The sequence below is a fragment of the Pseudophryne corroboree genome, chromosome 1 (genome assembly GCF_028390025.1).
Source record: "Pseudophryne corroboree isolate aPseCor3 chromosome 1, aPseCor3.hap2, whole genome shotgun sequence".
Taxonomy (NCBI): Eukaryota; Metazoa; Chordata; class Amphibia; order Anura; family Myobatrachidae; genus Pseudophryne; species Pseudophryne corroboree.
Genome location: NC_086444.1, coordinates 818,639,255 through 818,660,934, shown reverse-complemented (window position 1 = coordinate 818,660,934; position 21,680 = coordinate 818,639,255). Strand labels below are relative to the sequence as shown.

The following is a 21,680-nucleotide window of genomic DNA, read 5'->3' as shown; positions in this document are numbered from 1 at the left end:
TATAGTAACCACAGAACCCCAAGAACGACCGTAAATCCTTTAGGTTGTCGGGTCTGGGCCAATTCTTCACCGCAGCCACCTTATCAGGGTCCGTAGATATACCTTGTCTGCTCACAATATGCCCCAAATTTTTAACCGAAGTTTGGCATGATTTACATTTTTCAATTGATAATTTCAGCCCACGCGCTTGAAGACGATCCAATACTTTCAATAGGCGTTGATTGTGCTCTTACAGGTTTTTACCAAACACAATGATATCGTCAAGATATACTAAAACCTCTTGGTAACACATGTCACCTACGGTTTTTTCCATTGCCCGCTGAAAAGTGACAGGAGTTCCTTTGATACCTTGAGGAATTTTCAGGAACTCGAAGAACCCTATGGGGCATATAAAGGCAGTCTTAGCTCTATCAGCCACACTCATCAGGATCTGGTAATATCCACACCTCAGGTCCAGCACTGAAAACCATTGGCTTCCTTGGAGACAATCTAGTGCTTCGTCAACTTTTGGTACGGTGTACTGGTCGGGCACAGTACAGCTATTTAAAGTACGATAGTCGATGCACAACCGTATTTCTCCATTTTTCTTGCGAGCTACCACAATTGGTGATGCGTAAGGACTTTCTGAGTCAGCTATTACGTGGCTTTCTACCCGGTGGCATCGATAGTCCCCATTGTTAGATAACCCTCCCAAGAGACGCAGATTATCCTTGTCTTGCTTTTCACACCATCTGATAAGATTCTTGAACATGTGAGTGTTGGTACCCACGATTGCTGGAAGCTGACCATTGTCCCCAGGAGAGTCGGGACAAATCAGGGCTACCAGAGGAACAGTCTCGTTGGGAGTGATTAGTCCCGGTTCAAACGTAATCTGGGTTATAATGTATCGTAAATAAGGGTACTTCTGCTCACTTAGGCCCCAGACAGTAAGTCCACTAAGCAGTTGAATGGGGATGTCAGCCAAATGATCCCGATACCACGACTCGAACACAATAGAGACCTGCGAGCCACTATCCATTAGTATATTACAATCTTGGCCATTGATCATTGCTTTGGCCAGCGGTGCCTCCCCATTGCTCTAACATTTATAATTGGGGAGCCTGTGAGGGAGTCATAGAAATACAGTTTGGGTTTTCCAACTGAGTAGTGTGTCTCCTTAGAAATTCACTATTTTCTCCTCTCCGTGACCCATTACCCGGGCACTCAAAAGATCGGTGTCCTGGCTGTCCACAACTGTAACAGATAATAGGATTTCTACTTCCCCTTCCACGATTCCCTCCTCGCCCTGTTCCCAGAGACCAATATGGGCGGCTGGAAGTGTCAGGAGTTTTGAAGCGCAATCAACTGATCAATTTTCCTATTTTGCTCCTCAATCAAATTAAGTAGTCGTTCATCCATCGGAGGAGGAGTGGCAGCTGGTATTACCACTTTCACTTTCTTTATGTTACGTTCTCTAGTTTCAATTTGTACCTCTTCAAACTTTACTTCTTTTACCAGTTCGGTCAATGTAGGGGGGGACCAGTAGCCCGTGTACATCTGAGCCTCTGAGCCACAGGATTGGTGGTCAACGCCCCTTTAAGCACCTGCTTCATCCTACTGGCATCAACTGCATCCTTATCAATTCCTCCTTTATCTATAATTTTGTAAAGCAAACGGTCCACTCTATAGATATAATGAGTTAGGGTCTCACCTGGCTCTTGATATGTGCGGGTCAATCTGGCCATTAGATCCCCTACATCCTCAAGTGTGCCAAAAGAAAAGTCTAAGGCTTCAATATAATCTTTGAGCGTCGCGGTCATCTTACTCCGTCTGGTGGCCTGTACCACCCATATAGCTGGTTCGCGGAGGCTTTCCACAATGCGTTGTTTCTTTATATGCTCTGGGCATTGCCATTCTTCTGAATGCTGTACCGCTGCTTCACGCCAAGTGTCATAATTCTCTTCGCCAGTAGGCACCGGAGTGATCCCAGAGAAGATTCTTAACCATCTGTATCCGCCTTCATAATGCCAGCGTTCCATCTGGCTAACCATTTTATCTACTACTGTATCCACCCCAGACGCAATAGCTCCATCTCGAATCTCTGGTGATTCCATTGGTTCCATTCCCACACTGGTGTGGAAACACTCCCCAGTAGAGGGGGCATTATCCCCATGGTCCTCCGAGGTGGCATCCTCACTATCTCTCCCTTCGGGCCATAATAATTGTATCTTCCGCCCTGGAGCGCCCTCCATGATCACCATATGGGGGAATAGAGTGGGATCCAATGGACATCGATTGCTCACCAATATAGCAAGGGTATCGCCAGCATGTCCTCTCCGCCGTTCCACCACCCAGGGTTGACAGATCCCATAAAGACTTCCCACCCATTTTAGTACAGTTTCATCGTTGACTGATGTTAGAGGTCCCCCCAATCCAAAACTGCACAGTGGTTCCACCCCTTTTTCTCTACACCATCGGTAGATGTCTTCCATATTAATCTACTCCATACTTCACAGATTTGGTAAACAGGAGATCCAGATGTGTCTGTGGAATTACTTCCCTTCCGGATCTCAGCAGTGCCTCCAATGTAACCCCTCTATTCGCCCAGGGGTACCCTGTATCACCGCCCAGTGCCTCCACCTAAACTATTTGGGATTTTGGTATATCTCCCCGGCTAGCTTAGGACTGCCGTTTGTGATTGTGTTGGAGTAATTTCCACCCAGTACACCAATCCAATTACCCCAGTACACCCTCTACAGGAGGAGTGAATAGTGTTTTAATATGATGAATTGCTTAATAATAAAGTACCTCATATCACGGCGTTACCTTTTACACCTTCTATTTCTTCGTTGCAGGTTCTTCCTTGGATGTGGAAACAACGTCACCGGTAAGTATTCTTAAGGTTATTTTATTACCAACAGGTTTAATTCTACAACAATTAGGGTTATATTGATGGTACTCACAACATAACATATAATACATATACTGAAAAAAATATTCCGCCTATACAATCAGTAATGCATGCAAGACATAAAAACTGTGGGTGAAACCCAAAACTTTTACCTAGAGTGACCCGGGTACTCATACATGAATTATATATATACTCAGTTACTTGGGCCCGCGGTTATAGTGTGCACACTGCAGTTCATTATGATTATGATAGAATTGTATCATTAAATATAGGTCTGTTAGACAGTATACTTTCCAAGCTGCAAATTATATTAGAAGTCTAATGGGTTCACGGCTCCTATTGTTACTCCCGTGCAATTGAAGTGGCTTTCCCTTTAAATTTGACTGGTCCTCCTTCCTTCTGCTAGCGGGCTGGCTTGAAGGGTATTTAATTGAATAATACAGACCCGCATTCAGGGAGTCCTTCAGTGGTACTCTGTGTTCCTAGTCTTTTATACTCAACTCTTTCTCTGAGTCCTCATCAGAGCTGTACTATTACTGAAGATATCTTGTTTTCCGGAGCTAGACTTTGGTTAACCAGTAATGGCCCCGGTTATACGCAATAGGACCCTATGCACTATCCACTAGTAGGTTATATGCACGGACAGTATCCATAAATATTGACTGTTAAGGTATTCAGGTTCAGGCAACATCACTGAGTATCGCAGATTCCTCCTCCTCTCACCATCTCGTTAAGTAGTTGTATAATTGTAGAGATTATAATTTCTCGAATATAGTTCAAATAGTCTGGTGTATTATGATTCTACTGTTTCGGGCACTCCTCATCTGATTTTAATGGTTTAGTAGTCTACAGATGATTACCAGCACTCTATGGCAGTCATGTGAGAACAGCAGGGAACAGCAGATTATACTCTTGGTACCTAATAGTAGTGTTAAATATGTTTGGCAATAATAGCTTCCTCCTGACAGTTTCTAGTCCTGTCACCTTTACATCATGAGCTCAGATAGGTGCTATACCTGTGTGCAGTGTGGCTGTATTAAACACTTACGTATTCATCTGTCAGCCTGAAAGGGGAATAGCCTCTCCCTCGACTCCTCCTCCCAACTCAATTATTGGCCAGGACAGCTGCCCTTCAGTCTCTATGAGGCTGTGTCCTCTATCCAGCAGCTCCGGAGGGTCGCGTCGCTCTTAGTATCCCAGCCGCACCTCCCTCCTAGCTCTCTGCCTTGCCAGTACGTACCGCCCACTCACTTAGGAGGCGGACTTCAGTGCGGTTTCTGACGGGGCATAGACGAGATCCACCCACCTCTGTTCGGCTTACCTCGGATCGATCAATGCGGGTGGCAGGGAGCTTCGTGGATACACTCCCCCAAATCTTTCCGTAAGTTCACCTCTCCTCTATCGTCCGGTGCTCACACCTCCGCTGCTGCTGTCTCTCCTCTCTGCACCACCAACCGACGACCTCACACGAGCAACTGTCTTTTTCTCTTCCCCGCGAATCAGTCTCAGCTCACCCCCCAGGCAGTTACCCTTGTGCACGGGGAGCCTCCAGCTCAACCTCTCCGTCCCTCGCATGCCACTCTATGCCCCCGAATATGCAGGCATTGGTTACTTGTTCACATCATGAAATTCATGCATTTACAAATAAATAAATATACAATAATTATTACAAATCATTTATGTACACATATAATATATACATATGTCACGAAAGACCACTGTGGAGCATAAATACTATTGAATACCCCCATACATACTAGAGGTCACAGTCATCTAAGTGCATTGATATGCCCAGCTAAACTAATGTAGAAAAAATATCAAAATGAATAAGACCAGCAGTTTGCGCATACCTTACAGTAGTGCGGAGTGTGGTGGGACAGCGTAAAACTGGCTTGGCCAGAGAGTGGTCATGGTGGGGATGAGGGAAAGCGGGGGCCTGGTTTGTGCAAATTGGAGGCTGGGCTTATTTTGTCCGAATTTGTCCGTAGTGATGTGCGCTTTAAGGAAAAACAGTAACACTTATCATTTAGGCAGCAGTGCAAGGGACCTATTTATTACAATAAGTCCCTTTTTCCTTAACGTTGTGTGGAAAATGAAACAGCAAGTATGGCTAATGTTGGAGCTATCAGATATATCTTCTACAATAGTCCTACGGTTGGGATGTAGTTATGTGACCAGCGGTCACAATACCAGCACCTACATCCCGAACCCTGACTATCCCAACGGGTGGCGTGCCAACCAACAGGGACTATTCCCTGTTGGTCGGCATAGTCCACGACACCCCGACAGTTGGAAGGTCAGCATGCCGACCAATAGGGACTTTTTCCTGTTGGTCAGCATAGTCCCCGACACCCATAGAGTGGGAACAGAACCTGTGGCGGATGCAGCTCACCACCTAGCCTGGAGTGTGGCGAGCGCAGCGCGCCTGCAATGGGCTTCGTTACGCATGCCCCCCCACAGGCATCTAAATGCCGGGATCCTGCCGTCGGTATTGTGACTGGCGGTCTCCTGACACACATACCCAACCCTTATGAACACTGCAGATCCCAGTGCCCATGATTCTCAATGGGGCTGCAGCTTGGCTATGTTTACCAAGTTTCACAATGTTTTGCTTTTTGCAATTGGTGTTAGCGCTTATCTTGCTGATTTATCTGCTGATTATTTCTGAAGAGGAAACTTTTGATCCCTGCACATCCGCCTTCATCCTTCTCCTCCTCCTCCTCACCTCCCATACATTATATTTTCTGTATGTGCGGTGTCCTGGCCGGCAGTAAAATGATTACCACTTATTGGAGCTGAAAACAACTTTTAATAAATTGGAATGAAGAAGCATTGCTTATTGCAGTGCTTAGGTATGAAAATAAATTAAATAAATAGGCCTCAAAATGTGGTATTATGGAGAACCTTAGGTCCTATTTTTAGTTTTTGTCAATATGCACATTTGTGTCATAGAAATCCATCCAGATGTCATGCAAAATATCTGCACAAACCATAGGCGTATCTATAATGGGTGCAATGTGTGCGGTGCATATGGGCGGGGGAGCCCACGCCACACACCCTGCAGCACTCTGGAGTCCTGTGTCGGCAATGCTTCTGCAGCAGAAATCACTTGGAAAATGTCACAGCGACCATTTTCCCTGTGATTTGTGCATGCACAGTAAAGTTTTGTTACCAGGAACATGACAGGCGCCATGTTTCCGCAGACCTGCACATGTGCAGAGTCTACTACGCCAGTGTGCGCACACGGGACCCCTTTTCTCTTAAACCGCCATTGGCATAGACAAATATGAAGTAACTAAATAGGGGAATAGCAGGGTCTCTGTTTCCAATAAATACCCGCCCTAGCAGACACATAGAGTAGCTGCACTTTCATCTTTGCTGTGCCTTTACTATTTACCTATATATACAGTATACTATGTACCTATATATAAATGGATTTACACAAATTATAGGTATGTATATATGTAGGTGAGAGATGACATTGCTGTCATTGCCACAATGCCCACAATCACAGGCTCATACATACACACGCAAGACAGATAAAATAGATAGATAAGATAGACCACTCATCTTCAGAGTAATCTGTTCGACTTGTAAATTAGGTTAAAAGCCTAGTAACATCAAGGCGTTTCAAGTTTTATTGAACAAACATTGAACTGAAAGGATCCCAGAAATAGGTTTACAGAGCATTTCTGCAGCATCCACTTAATCTTGATATGACAAGTGAAGCAGATGTTATGCAAGGTACTTGTGACTGCAACTCTCCCCTAAGTCCTTGTTTAATGCATGGCTAAACCATATTAAAATTTCATTGACTAAATTGTCTTGGTCTTTCAACCCTTTTAGTGCCAGCGGGCCTGTTATTCCCCACAATTCACTGCAGCATATTCTGGCAATTAAATTATTGTCTTTTCATTACTGTATAATAATTATCATATATTAATGTATTATAATACCAACAACACAAAGTAAACCTTCATAAGATATATTGAAAAACACATCTGTTAAAAAGACTATTCAGCCAAACAACTATAAAAATGTTACAGTAAATAAACAATAATGCTCATTGATCAAAAGTACTACATAAATATAAACCCTGCTAAAAGACTGATGATTTAAAATAAACATACAGTATTCCAAATAAAGCGTACATTAACCAACGACAATTATATCACTTATATGAAATCAATGACTAATTTCTACATCATACATTCTAAATGTCACAAAAGTCTTAAATACATATAAAATAAGGAGAGAAAAACAATATGTATATTACGCTTTAAGTGCACAGAACAAAAAATATAAACATTTCTATGTGAGCTACATTTAAAATAAAACAAACAATATTTAATACAAAACATTGCAGGTAATTATATTAAATTGTCTTACCTCTAAAAGCCATCAGCAAAGTAAGTATATGGCTGTAGAACAATATTTTCATTTTGTTAGCATTGCGAAGCAACATTTCTCCTGAAGCAGAAAAAGAAACTGGAGGTGAGCAAACAAATGCGATGTCAGGATCCAGATAAATAGATGGATTTAAACGCTGTTGAAAATCAAGATCTTCAGAGACTAGACACAGGTGATACGACAGCCAGAAATGCTCCTAAAACACGTACAGGTAACTGGAAGAATTTTATCTGCTCTCCTTTCACAGAGACTGCATGTGTGTTTCATGAGCAAAAGATTCACAGGGAAAAGTACCCGTTCATGTGATAGAGAATACAGCCCCAGGGGATAAACGCAGCAAACACAGAATATTAAGAGAAAAAGCAAGAGATGCAGAGCAACAGGAAGCAACCTGAATCAACTCTGCACTGATAGCCAGATGTTTGCTACCAATTTAAACCGCCTAGACTGGGTGTTACCACAAACAATTTAAACATGAAATGACACTGTATACCTATGTTACATTGCATGGCTTGGCATAGGAATAATTCACCGACTTCGCTGGAATTCAATACTAGTGATGAGCGAGGTTCGGTTTTACTCGGTTTTACTCGGTTTTACTCGGTTCTCAAAACGGCATCTTATTGGCTATCCAAAACACGTGACATCCGTGAGCCAATAAGATGCCGTTTTGAGAACCGAGTAAAACCGAGTAAAACCGAGTAAAACCGAATCCGCTCATCACTATTCAATACGTGAATGACTACAGCAGGTGTTTTATAGGTCAGTGCACAAAGGCTGACATTATTTTCCCTTCAGATTCCTTATATTAATGTATAGTACACATGTGGATATCTGTAGTCTCCTAGACACCTTTATATTCTTTCTACAGGTTAGATTAGAACAGGCATATCCCTGCGGGTCTCTGTTATATTGGATAGATATGTGAAATGAAGCCGCAGAGCATGAAGAAACTTATATACAATTTACTTCATACTGTAGTTGAACTAATTTATTTCATACTAATGAGTAGATGTACTAAACCTTCAGCTCCTGTCGTTTTTCAAACACAGGGGCAGATGTATTAGCCTGGAGAAGTGATAAAGCAGTGATAAGTGGAAGGTGATAATGCACCAACCAATCAACACATAACTGTCAATTTACATATTGGAGCTGATTGGCTGGTGCATTATCACCTTGCACTTATCACTGGTTTATCACTTCTCCAGACTTAATACTTCTGCCCCACAGCCTGTAACATGGCAGGAGCTGATAAGCTGGTACTTTATCTATCTCCACTGTATCTCTCACCAAGGCTTAGTACATAGACTCCACAGCCTATACCGGGGCAGTTAAGAGCTGATTGGCTGGTTCTTTATCTCTCTTCACTTTATCACAGTCCAAGGCTTAAGGCCCCTATCCGATTCCCTGACCTGGCTAGCACTGCGACCGTCAGCCAGGGATGATTGGCAATCTGTTATGGACCTGGGAGAATTAAACATGTTAAAAATGGCCAATGTATCAGTAACGACCGTTATTGGTAAGGCTTGGGGAATCTGGACTTTAAACATGTTTAATATTCCCAATTGCCTACCTGGCTGTTAGAAGATCAGGATATTGTTGCAATTTCTCTGTAATGTATTAGTACATCTCTGTATTTAGTACATCTCTCCCTAAAGTAATTCAAGTAAGTTACAGCTAAGGGAAATTACTTGCATTGTTTTTATTGTTGTTGTTGTTGTTGTTGTTGTTATTATTATTATTATTATTATTATTATTATTATGTACAGTATGTGTTGCCACAGAAGTTCCATAGCATTGTACATAGTGGGGCTGATTGTGCAAAATAACAACAAGTAACTGCACCTGGGCAAAACCATGCTGCACTGTACACATTTAAAATGTGCAGAGAGATTGAGAGGCATATTCAATTAGCAATTAGATGCAAGATTTTTGCAGAAAACATTAAAGCGCCTACCACGCACATTTTTCAATTACCACAGGTAATCACACTCCCAATACTTGCACATTTTTAACGTGAAAATTTGTTTAAATAAATGCGAGAAACATCATTGGAAAAAGTAGATTTTGGGGTATTTTGAGTGCACATTATTAGTATCATTATTTTTTAAAGCTGCTGTAACCCCCTGCAAAGCAATTAAAACACCTATGCCAGCCATACAACACATTTTTCCTAAATATGCACATGTTCTTAACCTGCAAGGATAAAAAAAACATGTTCATTTCTATAGAAATTACCAGGGCTATAATTCTCACATCTAACTGAATACCAAAACCTGCACGTCTGCCCAAACTTTTGTGTGCCACAGGAAGAAAAGTAATTAACACTTCCACTTAAATATGTCCCTTAAATATGAGAGAGGAGAGTCCAAACTCCAATCTAAATTGCAGTGTAAAAGTGAAGCTGTCCTCCATGTGTGGGCTTCATGCAAAAGCATGCAGTGTTTAATCTGCATGACAATGATGATGATGATGATGATGATGATGATGATGATGATGATGATGATGATGATGATGATGATGATGATGATGATAAGAAGAAGAAGAAGAAGAAGAAGAAGAAGTATTATTATTATTATTATTACACCATCTGCAGTGGTTTGCCCTGGTAGAAAGTTACTTGCTTTTTTTGCTTTGTTAATAAAAAAAAAGTCTCCAAGGTGCTACTAATGGAAAATATATAATGCATATGTATAAATATAAAAATTATAATAGCTAAGTACAAAGATACATAAAAAAATTACCAAAAGTTGTTAGTTCCTGAATTTTAATTAGTGATGTAATTCCCACTAAACAAGCCAATAACAAAAAATAAGAAAGAAAAATTCGAAAACTGCGCTGAATATATAATAATAATAATAATAATAATAATAATAATAATAATAATAATAATAAAATTAAATAACTTATCAAATAATAAACGTCCGACTGGTAAGGCAGTCAATTAAAAACATATATATGAAAAAATAGAATGCAATTTCAGAAAAACTATAAATCCTAGAATGCACTTCTAATGTTCCTTATTTGAACATTCTGGGACTTGTAGTTTTGCTGCTCAGATTTCTACAACAGACTGTGGCTTTCTTTCATTAATTAGGGACAGACATATTTATTCATATACATATATAAATATATATAGGTTGAGTATCCCTTATCCAAAATGCTTGGGACCAGAAGTATTTTGGATATCGGATTTTTCTGTAATTTGGAATAATCGCATACCATAATGAATATCATGTCGATGGGACCCAAGTCTAAGCACAGAATGCATTTAGGTTTCATTTACATCTAATACACACAGCCTGAAGGTAATTTTAGCTAATATTTTTAATAACTGTGCATTCAAACAAAGTTTGTGTACATACACACAATTCATTTATGTTTTATATACACCTTGGGGGTCATTCCGAGTTGTTCGCTCGTTGCCGATTTTCGCTATACTGCGATTAGTCGCTTACTGCGCATGCGCAAGGTTCGCAGAGCGCATGCGCTTAGTTATTTTACACAAAAGTTAGGTCTTTTACTCACGGCATAACAAAGCTTTTTCATCGTTCTGCTGATCGGAGTGTGATTGACAGGAAGTGGGTATTTCTGGGCAGAAACTGACCGTTTTCTGGGAGTGTGCGTAAAAAACGCAGGCGTTTCAGGGAAAAACGCGGGAGTGGCTGGAGAAACGGGGGAGTGTCTGACCGAACGCTGGGTGTGTTTGTGACGTCAAACCAGGAACGAAACTGACTGAACTGATCGCAATGTAGGAGTAAGTCTCGAGCTACTCAGAAACTGCTAAGAATTTTCTATTCGCAATTCTGCTAATCTTTCGTTTGCAATTCTGCTATGCTAAGATACACTCCCAGAGGGCGGCAGCTTAGCGTGTGCAATGCTGCTAAAAGCAGCTAGCGAGCGAACAACTCGGAATGAGGGCCCTTATACACACAGCCTAAAGGTCATTTAATACAATATTTTTAATAACTTTGTGTATTAAACAAAGTTTGTGTACATTGAGCCATCAGAAAACAAAGGTTTTACTATCTCAGTCTCACCCAAAAAATTCTGTATTTCTGAATATTCTGTATCTCTGAATATTTGGATATGGGATACACTCAATCTGCGTGTATATATGTATTTGTTTACATCTTCAAGTTTACCATTCGAGTGCCAGATCCAAACTCTTATATATTTATATAAAAGTATACCTCTAACAAGCAGCTGCACTCAGAGACTGTCACAGCAAATGTTCCCAAAGAAAGGTGTGATTTAATTCATCACATCACATCACATCACATCACATCACATCAATAAAACAGCCAACGTTTTGGAGCACTAGCGCCCCTATGTTCCATGGGGGAATTTGTTTTTCCCAGTGGGAATTTGTTTTATATCATGTGGTAACCAGCCCACACCGGATACATTTTGGTACGGGCATCTTACTATTTATATCTGCAGTACCTTAAGTGGGTTTTTTTTTAAATAAAACATTCATGCACTGTGGAAGTGCCCCTTCTCTACTCTTTATTCACACACATATATATATATATATATATATATATATATGAAAACCAAGAACACCCTTATCCTGCGCTGTAAAATAGCTGCCTTCTGAAACGGTCCTACTGTTAGCCAGGACCAAACTAAACTACCTCCAAAAAATGTAACAGATGGCTCTAATAATCACTCCTTTACTTGACCAGCAAAGCAATTGACCACATCAATAAATAAATAATAACAATTTATTAAAAGCACATATTACTAAAAAGAGATGACCCTTTCACAAACACATAACATTGGTGAGTGTCAGATGATAAAATGAAGGGTAAATATTCTCTCTTCCACCCTATATATATATATATATATATATATATACTGTAGATATCTATCGATCTGTCTATCTATCTATCTATCTATCTATCTATCTATCTATTCTTATCAGCATATTATATTATTTTAGTGGGCATTATATATTTATATATGAAATACCAATTGATGAAATTGCATTCCATAATATTTCATATATGTTTTAAGAACCTTACAATCTTATCTTAACTGGAGGAACCCTCTCCCATTTTAACTTAATTGTGTATTGTTATCCGATGCTATGACCCTTTCTCGACTCCCATACAGTTTTCCTTATTACTAATGTCTAATCTTGTATATTACTGTTGACCAATCCCACTCCATTATACTTCTTTTTGCTTCTATATTGTACTAACGGGTGTGTTTTGTGTGATCGCCGGTCACAATACCAACGCCGGCATCCCGGCATTGAGATGTCTGTGGGGATGGGGGGGATAGCGCAACGAAGCCCCTTGCAGGCTCAGGGGCACAGGTTCTATTCCCACTCTATGGTTGTCATGGACATGCCGACTGTCGGGATTGTGGGTGAGCGGGATGTAGGTGCCGTTATTGTGACCGGCGGTCTCCTGACTGCCGGTGACGTAACTACATCCCATAATGACATGCCTAGATTTAAGAAAGGCATGTTTATAGGCATGTCTCATGAAGGTTGGATCATAGTTTAATTGAGCATGGGGCATTACAGAGGTTGAGGGCAGAGTGGGAGAAATACTCAAGGTGGGAGGAGGAAAAGGTAATCATGGAGTCAGCGGGAGGGAGTGTGTGGGAATAAGATTGGTCATGTAGGGGAGAGAGAAGGGAGATTGAGTGCTTTGTAACTGAATAAAATTTGTTTGAAATTACTTCTGTAAAGGACAGGGATCCAGTGGAGCCATTTGCTGAAAGGGACAGCAGAAACATAGGGGCAAGAGAGGAATATAAGGTAGGTAGTGCTGTTGATCCTAGACTAGAGAAAGGTAAAGGCAGGATATTGGTATGACAGTGAGTAATAGGCTACAATAATGTCAGCAAGAACTAAAGAGAGTATGAGTAAAAGTTTTTGTAGCTTCTGGGGTTAGAAAGGTGATATTACAGAAGTCAATGTGGCAGGACTGCGAGAGGAACTGAGTGCACAGTCAGATGGAGCAAAGAGAGTTGATTTGATGGACAGAAGAGAGGGAGGTATTCCAATAGAGAAAGAGTGAATGACGGATAAGAGGACCTAGGAAGAAAATGTAAGGAAGGAGGGGGCAGTGACTAGATATTGAAGTGTTCAATTTCAGAAAGCAGTTGGTCAAGTGGAGACAGATTACGGACAACTGGTGACATGAGATAGGATGCAAAGAAGTGGTTACAGGAAGAAAGGTAAATTTGGTCTTAAATTTATTATCAGACATCAGGACTGTCTTTATTGCATGTGACACTATCATTATTTTTACAATATATATAATTAGCATAAAATACACTTGTTACTGTGCACCCCAGGACCCCTCCCCTGTATACCTAATGCTGTGTATTCACATACACAATAGAAGGCCAGAGACCCCTTTTGCCTGGTGGTAGCACCCACACCCACCTGTCCTATATATTGGTTTTAATTAGGTTCCTGACATTTCTTAGACTGTATGCAGAGCAGGGTGAGTCCTGCACAAATGTATATTGGATTATCAGATGGGGGTGCATTTCCGGGGTGTGGGTCCCCCTGGACTGTTGTGGCTGTTTTGCCTCAAGAGCAACACATATTAACACTTATTTTCATATTTACTTTCATCCCTATCGTGTGTTTTGTTTCAATGTAATTCATTTCCTACCTTCACTTTTCACTACTTTACCTCTCACTACTTTATCTCCCCCTTCATTACCTCACACTAATTTAAACCTGCTGTTTTCAGCAGCCTATCTCACTAACCTATTTTCACTTTTTCACTATATATTTTTTCACTTTTGTGTTGCCCTGGGGTCACTCAGCTGATTCATTTTGGGGGGTCCCGCACACTAGATTTGTACCCCCCAAAATGTTAGGGACTTGCCCGACTAATGAGGTCACCTGGACGCGGTGGGCAAGCCGTTACTTATGGCCATAACTATGCGAAGAACCTCGCTTAAAATGCAACATTTTATTGCAATGATTATTATTAATAAATTGGTAATGTTTGAATTGTGCACCTGCAACCTTTTTCTTTGTATGCAGTTCTACTGAAAGGTCTCAGCAGGGTCGCACCTCTCATTACCGGTGTGCACCCCAGGACCCCTCCCCTGTATACCACAGTGGGAGCAGCAATCCATGTCAATGCATAGTTTCAATTCTCCTATATTAGGACCATCGCGTACCTGATGCAGGAAAGCACATAATGCCTCATTCACATTACTATCTTACATGGAATTTGTATGCTGCATTCTCATAAATGTTAGCTCAGCCTACAAAATAGCAGCTTTCATTGTGTGTCTCCATTACCGTTAAAGTTTTGCAGAAATGATATTCCTTTTGGGCTGAATAACATTTATGTGTCACTATATACTGAACATCAACCTGGTAAGGCTTTAATGCACGGATTCTCAAACTGTGTGCCGTGGCACCCTGGGGTGCCTCAGGACACTTGCAAGGGTGCCTTGGATTGGTGGTCCAGAACCAATTCAAATGATTTGTGGCCAATGTAATAGGCAAAACCAGTGCTGGTGGATGTCAATCCTAAATTATGTGGACAAACAGAAGCAAATCCTGTCTCACACCACATAACTGAACCTAAGGATGACATATAAACACAATTTACTTAATTTAATATCTCAATAAGAAACTTTTGGCCTAGGGGTGCCGTGTAAAAAAAATCTGATACTGTAGGGTGCTGTGATTCAAACATTTGGGAACCACTGCTCTAATGAATGCTGTGGATCTGCACAGTGCATAGTTGCATGTGAAATGTCTACGAGATAGCACTAGTCCAAATAAAATGGGAAAAAAGTATACTGTAGTCAGGTAGTATGTCACTCTAGTCATCAATGCATCTCATGAGTGCTTCTGCTTGCTTACCCAGAAAAAGTTGACCTCAGGTTACCAGATTACCCTCATAAAAGGCAAAAGGGCACAAAGGCAACAAAATGCATTGAATACTAGAGTGTTGTACTACCAGACCTTAAGGAGTCTTAACGCCAAGGTAGAGGGGCAATTAAACAAACAATTTTATTATCTGGCATCTGGAAGTGTATCTTGACTAGTTCAGGATCCTGTCTGATATGTTACATGAGGTCTGATATGTTGCATGAGGTCTGATATGTTACATGAGGTTATCACTGCTAACATGCAGGGACGGAGGGGAACTAAAAGTGGACTCATTATGTCCCAGATGTCAAATGGAAAATGCAGGATTTTGGCACCTGTTATGGGAATGCCCATTGGTGTACTCTTCCTGGGAACTTATATGAAGGGATATATTACATACTGTTCCATCATTACCGAGTTTAAATCCTCAGACATGTCTGTATGGTATTGGTGTGGTGGAGACGCATTCCTATGTGATCTATAGCTATATAATGAGTCTGTCTACACTGGCTAAAGTAATTATAGCGCATGGTTGGTTCTCATGCAACCCTCCAGAAATAGTTAAGTGGAGGGCTTTGGTCAATGAAACAATTAGGCATGAGAGCTTTATGTTTGTATCTCGAAATGCTAGGGGGAAATTCAGTAATAAATGGGATAGATGGAGAAATTCGAGACTTGGTAAACCGGAGGAAGTTAATGTGGATATAGCTGAAATGGGTAATTAGCAGGTGGGAAAAAATAGGATGGGGATATGTTTATATAAATAATTCTTCTTTATAATTAGAAATGGTAGTTAAATCAATAAATTTGAATGCACATACAAGTTAAAGGAATATAAAGTTTAATATAAAATATCAAGAGGGGTATGAAAAGTAAAGGTATTTTCACAAACATGCTACAATATGTAGAGTGACTGTTATTAGACATTTGTTAGTCACAAACTGGGAAAGGGTAATTGTCACAATTGAGGGCTGGTGCTGACCAGGGGAAGCCTCAGTTGTAGGGGCTGAGGGGTACATGAACCTTTAGCACAGAGGCCCGAAGGCGTGACCAAGACAACTTTGTAAAAGTTTAAAGTGTTTTTTTGAACACAGTTATCTTTGCACATTGACAGTTCACGGAAGACAGTGGTACTCAGTATTATGGAGTTGTAGCACAACAGGAGAAAACACAGTTCCTTAAGTATAGGTATAGTAGGATGCTGTTGGGAGTAGTGTAACTCAGTAAAGTTTTGGAAGACCTGGAAATGGAATAGTCCAGAGAACCAACAGCCATTTGCTGTTTAGATAGTATGAGTAGGAACTGACCAGCAGATGACACACTGGAAGCTGGTGGAATGCTGAATGAGGTGTGTGCTTGTGAACTGCCAGGGATGCCGGGTGGAACTGGCCCAGGTGGTGAGGGTGCTATGGAACTCATGGATGAAGTGAGGTTTAGCTGATAGGAGCACCGATGGTGAATGGTGAGATGATGTTGGAACACCAATGTAGTAGGAGATGAACTGAGGAAACACTGGTGATGCTGGAGAGCGATGATGGAACACCGGTGAAGCTAGCGATCGATGGCGGAACACCGGTGATGACTGGAGATCGATAACGAAACACCGATGGTGATTGGAGATCGATGACGGAACACCGATGGTGATTGGAGATCGATGACGGAACACCGATGGTGACTGGAGATCGATGACGGAACACCGATGGTGACTGGATATCGATGGCGGAACACCAATGGTGACTGGAGATCGATGACGGACCACCGATGGTTACTGGCAGGGCAGAGCACCGCTGGAAGCTGGATGCTGGAAGCCGGTGTCAGGTAATTGCCGGTCACAGGATGCAATGCTGGGACACTGCAGAGTCAGGCTGCACCGCAAGATGGTAGCAGGTGCGGGTCTCTAGTGAAGCTGAACTCAGGAGATGGAATACCTGGAACAATAGCAGAACAACCACAGGCAGGAGAGACTTGTATCACTGGGTTTGACAACCGAAGCACTGACATCTTTCTAGCCCAGGAACAGGATATTTATACCTGCTGGGAAGCAGGCATTGGCTGGATAATTAGGCAGAGTCCAGAGTGCAGCTGCTAGGTAATTAGACAGAGACCAGAGTGCAGCTGATAGGCTGAAAAGTAACATGTGAAGTAAAGAAACATGGCTGCACCCATGTTTGAATTTGGAGGGAAAGACTGTTTGTAACTTTCATGTGAGTTTTAACCATGATGCGGCCAGAATCACAATGAAGAGACTTGAGGCAATGGGATGCAGCGTGCTGCATGCAGACAGCGCAGATGGAATCCAGGCTTGGAACACTGTGACAGTCTCAGGAGGCATTTGGAAGGTAAATACAGATGAGAAATTATCTGGATCGTGACAGTAATGATACTTCCTAATATATAGGGCTAATAATTTAAGGAATATATGTATCACTGTAAATGGTGCTTGCTTTTTTTTTTTAACAGAGGTGGTAACACTGGCGGGGTAAAGGAAAGGGAGGAGGGAGGGTAGAATAAAAGGTGGAATCAGCATAAAGTCTCAAAAAGAGGATCTATTAATGTAAGAGAGTCCAGCACAGTATAAAAGGCTAAAAAGGTAAAAGTGGATCGAAAGACAACCTGAGAAAGAAAATACACAGTGACATGCTGAGATTTCTTTGTAAGGAGGGGGGGGGGGGGGGGGGGCTAGGGGAAGTGAATCCCGTTTCTTTCTTTCTTCTTTTTTTTTTGGGGGGGGGGGGAGATTGTTATATGTAGGTATGTATGTATAATATATTGAATGATTTTGTACGAAATTTGTGAAAAATGTAAATTTGTATTTGTGTAAACAAAGAAAAGTGGCCTTTGAAAAATCTGTAGAAGTGGCCTTACATGGGCAGCAGCAGCACCCCTACACCTTACCTGTACTATCTGCCCACCAGCACACAGCAAGTGTTCTAAATCTAAATATTGCCTGTCGACTGGGGGCGGGGTCATATGTCAACAAATGAAAGAGGTCTCATGGACACAACAGTCCACTGAGGTCTTCCCTGTGGGCACTATAGGCGAACCACCCCTACTAACATTTAATACAGCAGCGGTGACAGAGCACTATACAACCAAACTAGGAACTCTCTGACTAAAGAAATCAACCTTGCAAAAAAAGCGGTTCTCGGACAAGCTGACAAACGATCTCTCCACCGATGACCCCGTATCTGTATGGAAAGCGATGCAATCCATAACCACTACAAGAAAACATCGAAGTCCGCGCACCATGCACCAAGACCTAGCAGACGAGCTGAATCACTTGTATTGCAGGTTCGCAAAAGAAGTCTCCTGCAACCCAAACAATCACCTCTACGATGTCCCGAACACCGACAGCCAACTCAGGCACTGCAAGTCATCCAAGAAGAGGTGGAGGCACTGTTCAAAAGAGCCAAACACAGGAAAACTCAGGGTCCTGACGGAGTGTCACCATCTGCCCTGAGAGCATGTGGGGTCAGCTCGCCCCCATATTCACCAAGATCTTCAACAAATCACTGGAGCTACAGAAAGTCGCTTCCTGCCTCAAAAGGTTCACTATCATCCCGCTCCCCAAGAAACCCTCTATCACGAACCTGAACGACTACAGGCTGATAGCATTGACGTATGTGGTCATGAAAACGTTTGAGCTTCTGGTTTTGAACCACCTGAAAACTGTGACTGGTCACCAACTGGACCCCTACAGTTTGCCTATCGATGGAATTGGTGTGTCGAGGATGCGGTCAACCTGGGCCTGCACTACATTCTACAGCACCTAGACATTCCGGATACCTATGCGAGGGTCCTGTTTGTCAATTTCAGCTCGGCCTTCAATACAATCGTCCCCAGCATCCTCCACCCCAAATTACTTTGGTTAGGAGTCCCTGAAGCTACCTGTTCCTGGATAGTAGACTTCCTGACAGATAGGACACAGGTGGTGAAAGTGGGGGAATTCACCTCTCATGCACGGTCCATTAGTACAGGGGGCCCTCAGGGCTTCGACTTGTCACCCCTGCTCTTCTCCCTGTACACAAATGACTGCACCTCAGTGGCGCAATCAGTAAAGATCATCAAATTCGCCGTCGACACCACCGTCATTGGCCTCATCAAGGGCGTGGATGAACTGGCCTATAGACGGGAAGTAGACCAGTTGGCCCAGTGGTGCAACCACAACAACCTTGAGCTCAACCACCTCAAAACTGTCAAGATGATAGTGGACTTCAGGAAGAAGTCAGCTAGTGCACCTCCGCTAACGATTGCTGACAGTGGGGTTTCCCTAGTGGACACCTTCAAGTTCCTGGGGACCACAATCTCCCGGGACCTTAAATGGGGATCCAACATGGATGCCACTGTTGGGAAAGCACAGCAGAGGTTGTTCTTCCTCAGGCAACCAAGGAAGTTCAACATCCCACAGAAGCTTCTGCTCCTCTTCTACTCCGCGATTGTGGAGTTGGTACTGTGCCCCTCGATACTGGCATGGTACGGCTCCGCCAGCATGAGGGACAGATGCAGCTCCAAAAGGTGGTCTGAAATGCAGAGAAGATCATTGGGCTGACCTTCCCTCAATCCAGGACCTGTACTTGTCCAGAGCTAAAAAACGGGCAATGAAGATAGTAAAGGACCAGCTACACCCCGGCCACAGCATGTTTAACTTGCTTCCTTCAGGCAGGCATTACAGGGCCATCCCCGCCGGGTCCACCAGAGGCAAAAGTTTATTTCCCCAAGCGGTCCGCCAGCTGAACTCCTGAACATTGGCCCTCATTCTGAGTTGTTCGCTCGCTAGCTGCTTTTAGCAGCATTGCACACGCTAGGACGTTATCACCGTACACCTGGACAAATTGGCAATACATTTCAGCTGCTGATGTGCCCTTTAGATGCAGAAATCTGATCATACTTACGCACCTCAATGTTTGACCATGTTTCCACCAGTCCCACCACCTTATGACTAATGTTGGGACAGTATGACTGATATAAGGTGCAGTCTATTGGCTGAGTGGGGAAGCAGTGGTCTACCTGCTCTGGATTGGTGGGAAATTAGAATGAAATAGAGAACATTACACACATGAGGGGTCCTGTTGCTATATTGAACTACCCTTGTACATACTTGAGTATACATTTATGATGTGAATATCGACAGTCGATTTAAGGGCTAGAATTACAGTTATAGGCCCTACACACTGGCCAACATCAGTCAAAGATATGAACGATCTCGTTCATAAATGAACGAGATACCGTTCATATCTTTGAGTGTGGAGGCTCCAGCGATGAACGATGCGTGGCCCCGTGCTCATTAATCACTGGTCCCCCGTCGGCTGTACATGCAGGCCAATATGGACGATCTCGTCCGTATTTGCCTGCACTTCAGTGAAGAAACTTCACTCCCCCCATCACTGCCCCTCCGCCGCCGGGTTCGCCCGTCGGCCGTATCCGCCGTCGGGCAGCTCGGCGGCGGATCGGCCAGTGTCTAGGGCCCTTTAGACTGCTGTTAGGGCTAGATGCAGAATCAATATGATTGGTGTCACCTCTGTTGAACTATTTTATTTATAAGAAGATATTTCAACACAGGTGATTGCAATCATAACTTAAGGGGGAAGTCCAGGTAGAGAGCATTTTATCCCTTCTGAAACAGGTCATGTTGGGTGGTATGGATTGTGTATATAAAATTTAAACCAATGGTGTATATTAGTTTTAAACTAATAGTTTAATAATGCCTGAGGCTGTTTATTGTGCCACCTAATTGAAAGACAACTATTTTATCAAATTTTCTTGTAGTGGAACTAAGACAGCTTAACCTTAAGATACACATATCATAATAAAATCTATAATTTATCTTGTCACATGCAAGAATAGCAGCAGCCTTACACACTGGGACAGGACTCAGGGGGACTGTGTGTGTGTGTGTGTGTGTGTGTGTGTGTGTGTCTCTCTCTCTCTCTCTAAACCCTCCTTAGATAACAGGACTCCAGGTGGAGGGGAGGAGTGGCTGGGATCCCTGTGCCACTTACAGCTCTGTCCACCCCCCTATCTGTCCTCTAGTCGGAATGCTCCGTCGGTAGCTCATGAAACATGATACTCCTGTGTATCTGCCAGCACTGCATACTGTACATACTGTCCTGCTAGCATTCTGGCTGCTGCCGCATAAAAGGGAGAGCTAGTGATGTCAGTGTGCTCTGGCTGGGGGACCCCCTGACAAAGGGGGGCCTGGGGTACAGTATGCCCTGCATCACCCCCTTAATCTGGCTATGAGCTAATTCTGAGTTGGGAGCAAAGTAAAAACAAGCAAGTAACTGTGTAGTGGAGAAAATTCATGCTGCACTGTAGGTGGGGCAGATGTAACGTGTGCAGAGCAGTGACATACAGTCAGGGTATGCAGCAGAGGCAGATCCTCCGCTGTCATACTCCAGTATACTCCAGAATTTTGATTATAAAATGATTAGAATAATACAAAGATATTTATAACATATAAATATATTTGTATTATTCTAATCATTTTTATAGTCAAAATGTACACAAATGCAG

General features: G+C 42.5%; 1 protein-coding gene across 2 annotated transcripts in view; it reads right to left on the bottom strand.

Annotated features, from left to right (window-relative positions):
• CHRNA6 (cholinergic receptor nicotinic alpha 6 subunit) overlaps positions 1-7,609 on the bottom strand; it is a 71,153-nt gene extending 63,544 nt beyond the window's left edge. Inside the window, exon 1 of one of the 2 annotated variants that reach the window (XM_063919494.1) lies at positions 7,280-7,609. In XM_063919494.1, coding sequence (XP_063775564.1) covers positions 7,280-7,355 — 76 coding nt within the window. In that variant the 5' untranslated portion in view covers positions 7,356-7,609. Of the gene's footprint in view, positions 1-4,211; positions 4,347-7,279 lie in introns of those variants that run through there. The other variant, XM_063919498.1, reaches the window with a different exon arrangement.
• Positions 7,610-21,680: the final 14,071 nt, after the last annotated feature.